This window comes from Cottoperca gobio, chromosome 1 (assembly GCF_900634415.1).
Source record: "Cottoperca gobio chromosome 1, fCotGob3.1, whole genome shotgun sequence".
In the NCBI taxonomy this organism is placed as follows: Eukaryota; Metazoa; Chordata; class Actinopteri; order Perciformes; family Bovichtidae; genus Cottoperca; species Cottoperca gobio.
The window spans coordinates 14,664,160-14,677,995 of NC_041355.1; the positions used below are offsets into that span (position 1 = coordinate 14,664,160).

The 13,836-nt window shown below is 40.7% G+C and overlaps 1 protein-coding gene across 1 annotated transcript; it reads left to right on the forward strand.

The window, feature by feature from the left end:
- The first annotated feature begins 815 nt into the window (after nt 1-815).
- On the forward strand, nt 816-12,923 carry cacng1a (calcium channel, voltage-dependent, gamma subunit 1a). The gene is made up of 4 exons (XM_029429802.1): nt 816-1,353; nt 7,272-7,346; nt 10,544-10,690; nt 10,813-12,923. Exons 1-4 carry the CDS (start codon nt 1,116-1,118, stop codon nt 11,043-11,045), a joined length of 693 nt encoding a protein of 230 aa, XP_029285662.1. The 5' UTR covers nt 816-1,115; the 3' UTR covers nt 11,046-12,923.
- The last annotated feature ends 913 nt before the right edge of the window (nt 12,924-13,836 follow it).

The window sequence follows — 13,836 nt, forward strand, 5'->3', positions numbered from 1 at the left end:
ATCTAGATAGGTATTGTTACTTTTACAGGACCTTTAAGGTGATTTATCCACTCATATTCCCTAATCCAACAAAATAAACATTAACCTATGTTGTTGCAGGAAAATAATTCTCAACAGAAGGACAGACGTACTGATTTCACCTTTAAAACACACTTCTGTAATGTTCACACAAGTGAGGAGAAACATTGAAGATGTTTACCTTGACACTGCAGAGATGACACATTGAGCATCTCAATAACGACACATTTGGTGTTTGGATCAGAAATCATAGTTTTAAGTGAGAATCCTGACAGGAATGACTAAAGGCAGTATTGTTGCATCAGGGCAACTCTACTCTTGTCTGACAGCAGGAGCTTCGCTGCTGCTCTTTGTAAACACATCCACTTTCTCCTTGTAAATAGTTTACAGAGACAAATCCACATCGGGGTGTTGTTGTAGCGAGACACAGAGTGAAAACACAGCAACTTTTAATGGATGGAAACTAGAAGGAGAGAAAGTATTCTCCCAATGCTGGAACGTCCATTCTGAAAGTTGTGCGTCCATATGGATAAGCGAAACTGTTTATGAGAGTCCACTTATTATGGCACGTTACACATCTCCACCCACTGGCACTGTAACCGGATAAGCAGACAGCCTGACAACTTGACTCACCGGTCACATTTATAGCATCCACCCCCCCCACCACCCGGCAAAACTCCTACCGACACATGGAGCATCCCCCATCCCACTGCCCCCCCATGGCTTACAGTTGGTTTGGTCATCAACTTTCTTGATATACCTCAACAGCTGTAAGTCTAAACTTGCAACCCCACAGTTGTACAGCAACTCACAGTGAGTAGGAAAAAGGGGACCTGAAACTAGGACAGAGCAGTCTGGCCCATTTCCCTTCGAACCAGAGGCACAGATTTGCTACAGGGGGGAGAGAAGACACTAGTCTTAGGCGGAGAGAGAAAAGGAGAAGAGACTTTCTGGGAAGCTTGCTGCAGTCACTGAGGAAAGAAGCCCCTGGGACGCAGACCAGTGTGTTCACATTGCAGAACATACCATTTTATAGATTATTTTTATCATATCAGGGGAAGAATATTCTCTGAACAGAAATCTCATCACCTGGAAACATGCACAAGCGCACAAAGATAAAGATTGCTATTTTCGTGCTGATGGTGGGTATGGCTTGCATGTTCACGGCGGTGGTAACGGACCACTGGGCAGTGCTCAGCCCGAGGGTGGAGAAAGTCAATGAGACCTGTGAGGCGGCCCACTTCGGCCTGTGGAAGCTGTGTAAAAAGTACATCTACATCAGCTCGGAAAACTACTCGCCGGCGCATGGCTGCGGACCCATCAGCCTGCCTGGAGGTAAGAGAAAATCTGAGCAAAAACGTTCAGCAACTGGCAAATAAAATAAAATGACATTACTGTATGAATATTGTTTGTCTGTGACTGTGAGGCACAATACGGCACACAGCCTTGCGGTATGAATCTTCTAAGAATAGAGGTCATGATGCAGGATCACTCGCATTTTAAAATCCCATAAACTTCCTTGTGAAACAGAAGAAAGATCCTTTTCTTGGTGACACGCATGCAGCTTTCCATAATGTAATAAACTTTTTTGACTTTAGGAAATAGTTGTCACAGCTCATTTTTCATGTGGAACTTATTGCTACAAAATAATTAGATTACTGTCATTGTCAGTCATCAATGATGTTGAAATGCTCCAGTCTAACGCAGGCATTAGTGTCTGAGTGTAGGCCATGTTTAGATCTCTTGTGGTGGTATGCCACTGAGCCTCAGTCAGCTAGGTGATGGTCTCTACTGCTCCTCCTTTGAATAAGCCAGAGGTTGAGGGTAAACAAGAGAATGCCTTAGCTATCAGTTAGCTGTAAAGACTTAACCAGACCACAGTAGATATTTGACAACAACCAAGCATTAGCCATGGAGTCCAAGAGGCTGCAAACACCACAACAGCTGATTTCACTGTTTTACTGATTGTTGTCTCCTTTCTGTTTAAAAGCAGAGGCAATTGATGCTCAATACAACATGGGTGCCTGTATCTGACATATACTTTATACACTTTATGGAACACATTCACTTTACACAGTCAGTAATGTAAAGAAACTAAGAACATAACACTCTTTAGTCAGGGTACAGCATGGCAGGTCAGCTCAACAAATGTATACAAATGGGATTTTCTGTGTAGATATAAATGCAATACAATTCAACAAATATGATGAAATGCAACTTGGAACACATTAATATGTACTTTGGTGTAAGTGAGTGAAAGTCTGTTTCTCCAGTCAGACTTTAGTCTTAACTATTCTAAATCAACTCTGCCCAACCACTCCTCATAAAACTTATGTATTTATAGGTTCTGTGTCAGAATACTGTCTCTATTTTCTTTATAATTAGTCCCATATAACATCGATATAGGACCCTTTTGTGTTATGTTGTACCTCTACTCCACTTCACTTCAGAGGGAACTATTGTGGACTGCATTCTTCTTTTTACCCAACTATACATTTAAAGTACTTGATATATATATTTACTAGTTTATTGCATGTTTTTTTATATGCAAAACACATTTCAAGTTCAATAATTTAATGAAACATACATTATAGTAAAATGCTCTAAAAGGGGCCATTTTCACAAAAGTACTCTGGAATACAATACTTTTATGGAATTTGTGGTATTGATACTTGTATTTAAGTAAATGCCACCCCCGTCCTTACTGATGCTGATATGTGTTCAGCTAATACGTTCATGTATAGAACATAGTACAAGAACTGATTTTGCTACGAAAGTCTCAAAATACACTTTCTATGATAACAGATGCTCTTACAGCTGCTTGAATAAGATGCAGACCACAATTGTATAACATGGATGTGAACAGTGTTGAGCAGCTGCTGTTCCTGGGACTTTTGTTGAGAGTCACTCATCCGAGACGCCACTATCTGACCCTGCATGTCGCTTTATGTAAATTAGCCTGGAACTTCCTACCTAATTTGTTCAACTCACAACGCTGACAGAAAGTCCCAAAATATGTCCCAACTCATGGTGGGCTGTTAGATATTTGGGAATCCCAGACACTGTCTGCACTGCAGGGCTATTCCCCGGAGCAGCTGAAATGTCTGAGGGTGGTGCACTGATGCAGACATGGCAGGCATGTGCTGAATATACTAAATCAGCTCGGCCCACCTAGGCATGTGGGGAATTCATCAGATTGTAAAGACAAGTAAGAAATGTTTCTATTTCTATGTATCTGAAAATGGTTATCTATAAATATATGGAAAGTGAGATTATAATATTATATTAGATTATACAGCTGCATATTATATCATATGCATTATGAAGACACAGAACTTTTTCCATAGCCAGTTATTCCTAACAAGTGGTGATTGGCTTTCATGTCTACAACAATACACGTGATTTGAGAGGGCCACCTTGGCAGCCTTTATTTGAAAAGTAAGTCAATCCATTGGTCTCCAGGGCTTACTCCCTGCTCCTAAAGCTGTATTTGGAGAGGAACATTATTGTTTATCCCGTATTCAGAGAGGTGTCAACATCTGATCCAAAGCAGAACTTAAACAGTATGGGAGGAGGTCCCACTCGCTGTGAGACACTCATCTGGAAAATATGTGCTGAGTTGTTGTTTAGGTCTATAGCTCCACAACACAGATGGGGAGATAATCTCAGAAAAACCTTTGTGCGTATAATGCAGACTTATGTATGTTGTTTCAGCTCAAAGAAAGAAACATTTACCCAACGGTCAGTCGGAGTAGTCCTGCTTTCTTTTCATATTGGGATCGTGAGCTGTAAATAAGCAACAATCAGATGTGTTACAAAGCTCCTCCTTGCCAAAGCATACAAAGACGGGCAACTACTGTAATGTATTCACCATGTTTCCAGGAACAGAAAGGGTGTGATTTCTTTTGATAATGTTTTGTGCAAACTGCTCTGCAAGCAGTAGTTGTGGTGATAAATATAGGCCACGTAAATACTCAGCTGTCTTGGTTGGAAGCTGCGAGGGTCAAGTGTTTACACCAAGTGCAGCGGTCTTCTGAGTGACGGGGCCGCATGGAAGAGTCAGGCATAGCTCTGCGACCTGCTGTCACACATAACTGTTGCCACAAGACCTTCCTGCAGCTTCACGTCAGCTCACACAGTCACTCAAGTTACTTTACACTCCCCGGGGATGGGATGCAAAGTCCAAAAAGCAAGTGGTACCACTGGTATTTTTCCTTTATAGGCACTCAAATTACATACCAACCCAGGGATAGGCATTGTATATATGGGGATGGGGAATTGCCAGTGATGTCTTTAACACTTTTATAGATAGACATGTGTCCATATGCTTCTGTTGGTTTATAGCTGAATCAAACATGTAGAGTAAATGTAAATGTCATTTATTTGAATTAGTACATTTAGGCATGACATATATATATATATATATACTTTTAAAACTTTCCCACTGGAATATCTATTATAAAAAAAGTCGAATAGACTTTCACTACTTTGTAATGCAACCCTGCACACTTGCAATTCAATTATGGAGTCTTTCATGGGTGTGTGTTATTTTATCTTGTTTTGTGAGCCCCTAACCTGACAATAAAGTTGTAGTGGGTTTTTTTTTTTTATCTTTGAATGTTGCAAGTTTAGCATTAAAACCTTCCAGGCTCTGTAATAAAATAGAAGCATTGTGTTACAGAGCCAACAACATAATCAAAGTTGTCTTCACTTGTCTTTGCTGATCGGCCTCAGAATGAGGAAGGTTACATTACGTTACGTTAGAGTAGACAAAACTAAAACCTGGGATCGGAGGTCTGGGCCAATCTTAGCTCCCGACAAAATGAATAGACAGCGCACACCAAAGGTATAAAAAGTGTGATCTGTGATGTGCAGAAATGCTGCTATTACAATGTCCTCTCCTGATCTGTGGAAAGATGACGGATTGCCTTATTAGTAACAAGAGAGGCTTTACAGAGTTTGTCAGCTGAGCCTAGCAGGATGAGGACCAGCAACAAGTGGTGCAGCAGTGCGTGTGAGTGTGCTTGCATGTAGCGGCAATGCTTCTATGGATGAATACAGATTAATGTAGGACCATCAGCTTGTCCTCATATTTTCCATTCAAGCTTTGCACTCTAAAGTACAAAAAAGGTAACACACATCTAGTCACATGTGGGAATAAAGCTGCTTGCTACAGATAATGAGCTCAAAGCATCCACTTCACAGTCTAAATAATGCTGAGTGGCTCCACTTAAACTTACACAACAAACCAGATTTAGACGAGGAGCCACTTGGCCTGCTGGTAGTCCTTACACTTTTTAACCCTGGACCTAGAAAAGAAATCACTGACAGATGAGACCATGTTTCCTGCCATTGAAAGAGTTGTCTGGTGTTACAGCAAAGAAGACTGAGGGGTGGATTTCTATTTCCTTGATGAGCTCAAATATATTTTTCTGTCTCCCTTTTGAATGCAAAAGTTGACTATCATACCCTGGCATGTGCCTTCGATACACTGCAAACAGTGGAGCTTGTTGCTAAGTAACAAACTCTGTTTTTTTATGGCCAGTCCCTGTAGTCATTCATAAAAAGCTATTTTTTTGTGTGCCATATTATGTTTGCCCACATCATTAAAAACTTGTAATTTCAAAGAATGGTTCTGTAAACATTGCGATGTTGACTTGGCTTGGAAAAATAGGATTCAGAAATATTGTTAGTGCCTATTATATCGAATTACCCTATGCTATTTCCTAGTAGAGCCATCTGACATCCCCTTTAGCCTATCTTCATGGTTTACAGGGTACATAGGAAAATGATCTACCATCCCAGAATGGGTCATCAAGCTCGATCCGTTATACGATACCATGCAGAACTACATATTTTCACATGAAAGCATTTCACTAATGTCCCATAGTGAGGCTGTATGTGAAAAGGGGATTAGAAACATGCATGTGTCTGGAGACCTCATAGCATAACCAAGATCATTGATGTGCACTTTTTGCAAGAGAGTAGAAGTGACTGATCTGATGTTACACGCATAAATGTTCTCGCTCTCTCTGCACATATGATCATCCGAACGAAAGACATTCTTCCACCTTCAGAAACACGTTACATGTGCAGTGAAGCCTCAGATGTTAAGTGTGAGCCACCCTGTGAGCACTTGATCAACTGCTTTTAACCATGTATACATGTTTAAACCCTGTCAGGAAGTATGAGATAAATCAATTGTAACCAAGATTAGACTGGAAACCAAACCTGTTTTCTTTTCTTTTACACTTGGCATAGTATCAAAGAATATTTGCTCTACTAAACCGGCCTGGGATCATATAAAGCGGCCTGGCTTTATTTGTGCAAATCCCTAAGGTTTAACACTTCGTCTGTTTGAGAATTTATTGAAACGTCTGCTGTAACCATTTTTACTTTCAAAGTCAAACAGCACAACACAGATCAGGGTCTGCATGCCATCACGCAATCATGTTAGTAGTGTTACTATCCTGGTGGTGTCAACCTGTGAGATACTTTTGGAAAAACAATGTGAGATAGATCTGTGTGAAGTGTCAAATGTATGTGCGGCAAAGCTTGATAAAAATAACTTATCTACTTATTAATTACTTTTTTATTTTGTGTTGATGCAGAACAGAGCTAAACTAGAGTGAATATTTTACTCTACAGTTTTTAGGAGGCAACAAATGCACTCTCTTAACCCATCGGCTATCGTCCTGGCAGGGGGCTTTTATTCGGGATTAGCCAGCAGATATCCGGGCAAAGCCTTCCTCTTCCATGTGCTGGGAAATTGTTTACAATCCAGTTGGCAACTTGAGTTGCAAGAATGGAGTTGGAGTTGCGATACGACGTCTACAACTGAAACTTTTCAAATGTCATTTTACGAGCTAGTTTTAATTGAATAAAAAGCAACATTTTCTTCAGACGATAGACAACACACAAACTGTTTACCTGCATTCAACCAAAGTTGGCACAAACTCGAATGGTCAATACTACACAGACTAAAAACAGAAACCAGAACGCTTCCAACAGCAATATCTTGTCCAGTTGTCTTCCGATTCTTCAATCATATGTCTCCAAATGACAATGTTGTTCCGTGTCTGCTGGCTGTGTAAATAAGCATTTGTTTGCTAAGACATCCGCCATAGCAAATTTATATGGGGAAAATATGTCAATGTTGTGATTACAGCTTGTTGTGCTGCCCCCTAGTGGCCAACATGTTAAGTAATGTAGGTGTAACTTTGAACTAAATACTATTTTCTTTCTTTTCACAGAGGAAAACTGCACATACTTCAGACACTTCACTCCGGGCCTGGATACGGAGATATTTGAATATAAAACGCAAAGAGGTATGTTACTTTTATTGGTCCCCCTATCTTGGTTACTTTCATTCCATCCTTTCTAAACATAAAAAGAGGAGAGATTGATTTTGAAAATATGTTCCTTGGAACAGTAGGACATCCCGGTCTTTGTGAAGTTGAACATCAAGTTGGCTGCGTCACATATTCCCAACTGACCCCAATTGGTGCTGATCTGCCCTCTTTGTCTTTTCCCAACCTTTTGTCCAACTGTCCAGAAGTCAAGGGTATAACGTTATGTCTCATCATGCAAAAACAGAGCCCATAATACAATGCATTGGCACTGCATTGCATTTGATATATACTTATTTTTAAAGTGAGAATTTGTGTCAGGAATTATATTGGAAGATGCAAATACTAACGCTTTTTTAAAACACACACATGGTGCCTCAGGAACATCTACAGTACAGTACAGCTGTGTGTGTGAGTGTTTGTTGAAGCCCCCATTCCCTCCATCTTCCATCCCTTCCATCCTCTCTCCAGTGACCCTATTACTGTGACCGTACTGAGCTCAGCCAGCGCATGTTGTATGACAGCCCTGCCATGTAATGTATGTTAGGGGGCCAAGCACATGTGGAACACTGTCACACTCAATTATCGGCGTGTAAATGCGAATAGTCTTGTGCATAAAGTTATACACATCCCTACACCCTAAACTTGAAGATGCTAATGCAAGAATACATAGGTACCCCTCCCCCGTCATCACACACACACGCGCACACACACGCGCACACACACACACACACACACACACACACACACACACACACACACACACGCTGATGGCCCAGCCCTTGAGAGGCACACTGCAAGTTTGCTGGAATGATTTCAGTATTGACTAGTTCCCTGTAGTGTTATTCACTCTTGACTGAGACATTTGGCTATACCATAATCATGTGTAAGATTGAATGAACACGGTAGATGTACATTACCACAGGCACATCCATACAGTAGGACTCTTATCCACCATAAGAAATCAACCCATGTGTATGCTGTGGCCAGAAATGCAGTTTCATCTGTGTGTGTGTGTGTGTGTGTGTGTGTGTGTGTGTGTGTGTGTGTGTGTGTGTGTGTGTGTGTGTGTGTGTGTGTGTGTGTGTGTGTGTAGACAAATCCGGTGACCGCTTTGTGTTTTCCAGCTAGCGGCGCCGCTACCTTTGGCGACTCGTAGTGACTCAGTGTCTGCTAACCATGTTATCTTCCAGCCGAATGCGTCCATGGTTGCTTAGAAGTAACTTACGTAAATGGATGGCGTAGATAACAAACACAGATGAGAATGTATTTAAAATGAATTCAAGTGAATTTGAAGGCTTTTACGAGGAAATACACATCTACTGTTCGTGTCCTCAACAGCTGCCGTCGCTACGCACGGCGCATTTGGCTGAAAGTCACTAGCTAACAGGGTTAGCAGAGACTGAGCCTAATTGTACGTGTTCTGTGTGTAGTAATCCCACAAACATGCACATAAACCTGCAGTATGTATACATGAATATACAATGTATAAACATAGAGAATGCAAACACACATCTACAGACATGAAGAACAAAGCTATATCATTCTGTCTCACAGACATATTAACATAACACACAAACATCATCACATATTCTTCTGTGACTTCAAACCCAAACACCTTTCTGCTTGCACAAATCCTTTTTTATTTCCCTGCTGTAATACAGACTTTTTTATATGTCAATCTCATGCTTCTGAGGAAAAATAAATATTTCATTCATATGACCGAAACACAGGTACCTTTTAATTTTTATTTTGCTCTTGGTGTTGAAAAACTTTGGTGTTTCAGACTGAGCTAGCTGCTCCACAGACGTGCAGTATCTCAGAGAACATAGAGTGTTCAGGGTGCGGCCCATGCTCCCCTGCCACCAGAAGATGAAGGCTCTCTCCCCCAATGGAGTGCCTCTCCCCTGGGCATGGTTCACAGGCGAACAGGCGGCAGATCAAAGGCCTCACATCCTATCCACCTCTCTGATCGGAAAAACAAGCCAGCTGCTGTTCCTATTACATAGACGCCCTATATCTGTAAACAAATTACATTCATACACTATATTTGTATGTTGAATGTAAAGATTATTGCCTTCATAGAAGTCCGGTGATTTGTTACAGTCAACAAATCCCCAAAAAAGCTCAAAACTAACAATGAGTCGATGCTACTGACAAGTATCGGCTGATGCGTCTTATTCCTCTGTGCCGTAGAGCTCCATCGTTGTCAAAACAACTACTAAAAACACATCAGTGAGACACACTGTTGCACCGGGTGACATGTCACTTCATTAACATGAGCGTTGTAGTTTACTTTGAGTCGATGTAAGAACTCACAAAAGTACCAGATGTGCATTATTCCGCAGCTGAAAAATAGTCAAGTTAACTCCTGATTGTGTACCGTTTTCTAGAAACAACAGTGCTTATCAGTTTAAGCATATAACTGAGCATACATTATTTTTTAACCATACATTTGTGACCCATTTTTTGAAAATGTAGGCCTATGTCTTCAGCAGGAACCAAACCAGCTCCCTTACAGCCAAGATGGCGGTGAAGATATCAGAAACTGGGTTTCATTCACCTCGTATCAAGCCTAGCTTTAGTGGCTTATAACATTTCGGGTATGGAATTAATCAGCAGATGCTCCGGTTTATAAAGAGCTCAAACTCTTCTATGGATGTCAGTTTTTTATTCACGACAAAGGGAAAAATGTGGTCTGCAAAAGACTAGTTAAGGCTTGTTTTTAGCCCAGCCTATGGCCTGAAATGCCTTTTACGAATGGAGCAGTTGTTAATCACTTGTGGCCCCAAACAGCTGGTTAAAAGCAGACAGCAGTCAATGACGTCGATTAAAAATAGGTTTTTCAAATATTGTTAATCATTGCAACTACTAGAGGTCTTTGAGCATAAAGTCATAGATTAGCAAAAACAATATTAAGGTGATCGGTCCAGTAGTATGTGAGTTTAGCTGCAGGCAGGCAGACACACACACACACACACACACACACACATTATCTCCAGACAGGTTCACGCCTGGCAAAGATAAAAAAAAGTAATTATCACTCCAATGTATACATATGTAATGATAACATAATATGAAGACAATGATCTTAGAACATTTGATGTCATTGGATCAAAAAGGACATTTATTTATAAACCACATCATGTCAACACTCTTGCTCTCTTTCTTTCCAGAGTACAACATCTCGGCTGCAGCCATCTCCATCTTCAGTCTAGCCTTCATGATCTTGGGCACTCTGTGTTTGATGGGATCATGTACCGGTAAAGGCAAAGGAAGAGACTACCTCCTCAAACCTGCTGGCATGTTTTTCGCATTTGCAGGTGGGCTCAGTTAACCAACATCATTTCAATTTCCCTGCAGCATTTACAGTTCATGGTCACATCACGCATCATGATATGAGAGCTGCACCTAACTCATGTTTACGCATCTCGCTCCTTCCCAGGTCTCTGTGCCTTCATCTCACTGGAGGTGATGCGTCAGTCAGTCAAACGCATGATCGAGAGCGAGGACACAATCTGGATCGAATACTACTACTCCTGGTCCTTCGCTTGTGCCTGCACCGGCTTCGTCCTCCTCTTTCTCACCGGCATCGCCCTCCTGCTCCTCTCCATGCCCCAGATGCCCAGGAATCCATGGGAGACTTGCATGGACGCCGAGCAGGAGCAAGTTGAGTGATAGTTAGACAGACAGATGAATACGTGATATGAGGAAAGTGACAGTGTCTTTTATTTTGAGTACAGATTTGAGGATAGGTTTATTTCAAGAACAAGAGCTGGCCATAAACGGGTAACGTCATGATGACAGAAACTGGTTTGGGTCTGGATGGACAAAAAACGATGGTGGGAAATTGACCTCCCTGCAATTATACAGCAACTTGAATATGGGGCTTTTATCGGAGTTTCGAAAGTTTGCCTTATCCTGTATGCCCACCCAAAGTGTAAAAAATAGCAGTCCTCCTCTTCAGTCTGGTTCATGTTGGAGATCACAGCTCAAATCTGACCTGAGGCCTAAAAGACACCATACTTCTCAAAAAGGGCCGACCTGGGCCCCAACTCTTTTAATGATGGCATATAATTGTTTTAAATGCTTGAAAATAAAAATAAAATGTATCCTGTCACTGTTATGTAACACGGTCTGGTTTGGCCTCACACATGTCATCGTTTTGCCACAACTTTGTTAAAAAGACATCAACATTTTTAGAGTCAATGACATTTTGAGAATATAGTGCATACAGTTGACATATACAGTCATATGTGATTTTATGTACTGCATAATGTTTGATATCTTGTACATATCTAATGTTCATCTGTTGATTTTTGTATGGGATCGCTCAAGGAATCACTTACTTACCAGGAACATCAATTGAAGTGAGAGAAGTCGAGACACATGTATTCAAATGTTAGGTTTCATATATAATATTTCCAAGATTTATTTAGAACCTTTAAAGATGAAGAATGTCCCGTTAAATAAGAACTTCTTGAATAAATGACTGATTTCGAGCAAAGCAGTAGCACAGAGCAGGTTTGTGTGTGTGTGGTAGGCTGAATGCTAAACACCCACACAGTGTGCGTGTTGGAACAGGTTCAGCTCTAGCAGGTGCACATACAATGCCTTTTACTTTTTGTTGACAGCTTCCTAACCACACTGATACAAAAACATCTCTGTTCGTTTGCATCATGACCCTTTTGAAAGATGTGGCAAATTGATATTTGCATCAGTCCATGTAACTACATTTTCTCTGTGTGGAAGAAATGTACAGAGATCATAAAACCCCACACGTGTTCATCCTGTGCAGACAGGGTCAGCTCAGCTCTCTTTGACACTTATTTTAACTGTAAAAAATGACTTGCTGTATTCTTTCAGAATGGATTGTAATTAGCCAGTCGAGACAAAAACACAATATGGGTTCATCAAGGGAGTTATTTCTTATTTACAGCCGTCAATCACAGCATGCATTTCACCTGAAGCTGTCTTCAGTATGAAAGACAGAGCTAGTCGGTCAGTTTTTGCCTTGCAAACTGTACATAAAATACTTTTTTTCATTTGGGATTTAAAAAACAAGGAGCAAATAGAAAATATGGGCTGCTGCTAAAAGGTCAAGTTGTTGCTTTGGTCCAGTTGGGTTTGAGAAGCAGACAAACCGTTATGAGCTGTTTACCCAGCCTTCCCACCAAATACTATACAACTTTTCAAAGGTAGAACACACCACTGTGCAACAGTCAGGGCCCTACAGCCCTCTGTGTGATCTTGAAGTTGTGTTTTACTGTAGCTGTGGGTATTCTGAGACACACGGAAAGTCTGATGTCCCATGCAAAAGTCTCTTTAGTTTCTAATTATATATAAGTTTGACTAAGAAAACAAGAAAAAGAAAAAGAAGAAAACACAAACCTGAATACTAATAGAAGTGGCAATTGCTTAAATTAATTTCTATATTCTTTCATATGTTTTAGTATTTTTCATTGAATGTTGAGTTTTTGAATGCAGTATATTGTGTGTGTGTTTGTTATGTGCTATATCTTCATAACCAAAATTAAATCTTGATAAGCTTGGGAAAACCTTTGTGTAAGATCGCTTTGTGTTTTTTGTTTGTTTCCTTTGCTTTCATGAACCAACGAAAAAAGGCGTGAGGATGAGTGGATGTTGATGCAAGGTGTGCGTGTTGTGTTCAGTGTCTCCCTTCAGATCCTGCAGGGCGGAGACTGTAGCCTATTAGTCCCCCATGATGCACCAGAGGTCTGTGCTACGAAGCGAGTTCGTTATCTTTGTGTTATTAACTAACACTAACAACTGCGATCCCGCTAAACTGTCCTTAGACTGCGGTGATCAACTCAGTAAGTGAAACCAGGGTTTCTCTTTCTCTGGCTATGAGCGCGTTCACATAAAAGGGGCGGGGTTTGCAGCATATGACCATTCACAAACATGGACAGGTGGACTGTCAGCAGTATTTTACAAATGAAGAGTTTATTAACTACTTTAATAGAGAAAACAAGAAGAGGTTTAACACATAAGCCAGGCTTAAAGTAAAACAGTTTAAACTGCCAAATGCAGGAAAGACAGCTGGCAAAACAATCTCCTACTGTGTGAATGTGTAAATGATTAGATATATGATATCACTGCCCATCTAAGGGACGAGCAGGTCCCTATAATGACACGTGTGTCTTCCATTAGACGAAGGTGTATTCAATGTATATATAGAATATAAGATACTTTATTCCTAATTAATTATGTTTGGGGGATAATACTTTAGCTTTATTCTTTCAGCTGTGTAAAACGGACTTGGGAGCAAATCAAAAATAATATATTTAATGATAATAACCCACAGCGTAGGGCGACACTACAGTCTGCACGACTCCGACACTGCAACACAGGGCTCAAGAAGCGGACGCAAAGTGAATATATTATATATAAATAGTATATTATTATTTGATTTGGAATAACATGTTGGAGTCGTGTGCTTAACGAGCCG

Bases quoted from the DNA above. Each gene is read 5' to 3' on its own strand.
- cacng1a (XM_029429802.1), top strand. From the start codon at position 1,116: ATGCACAAGCGCACAAAGATAAAGATTGCTATTTTCGTGCTGATGGTG. The intron at 7,347-10,543 runs GTATGTTACTTT...CTTTCTTTCCAG, and splicing joins TGAATATAAAACGCAAAGAG to AGTACAACATCTCGGCTGCA. The intron at 10,691-10,812 runs GTGGGCTCAGTT...GCTCCTTCCCAG, and splicing joins CATGTTTTTCGCATTTGCAG to GTCTCTGTGCCTTCATCTCA.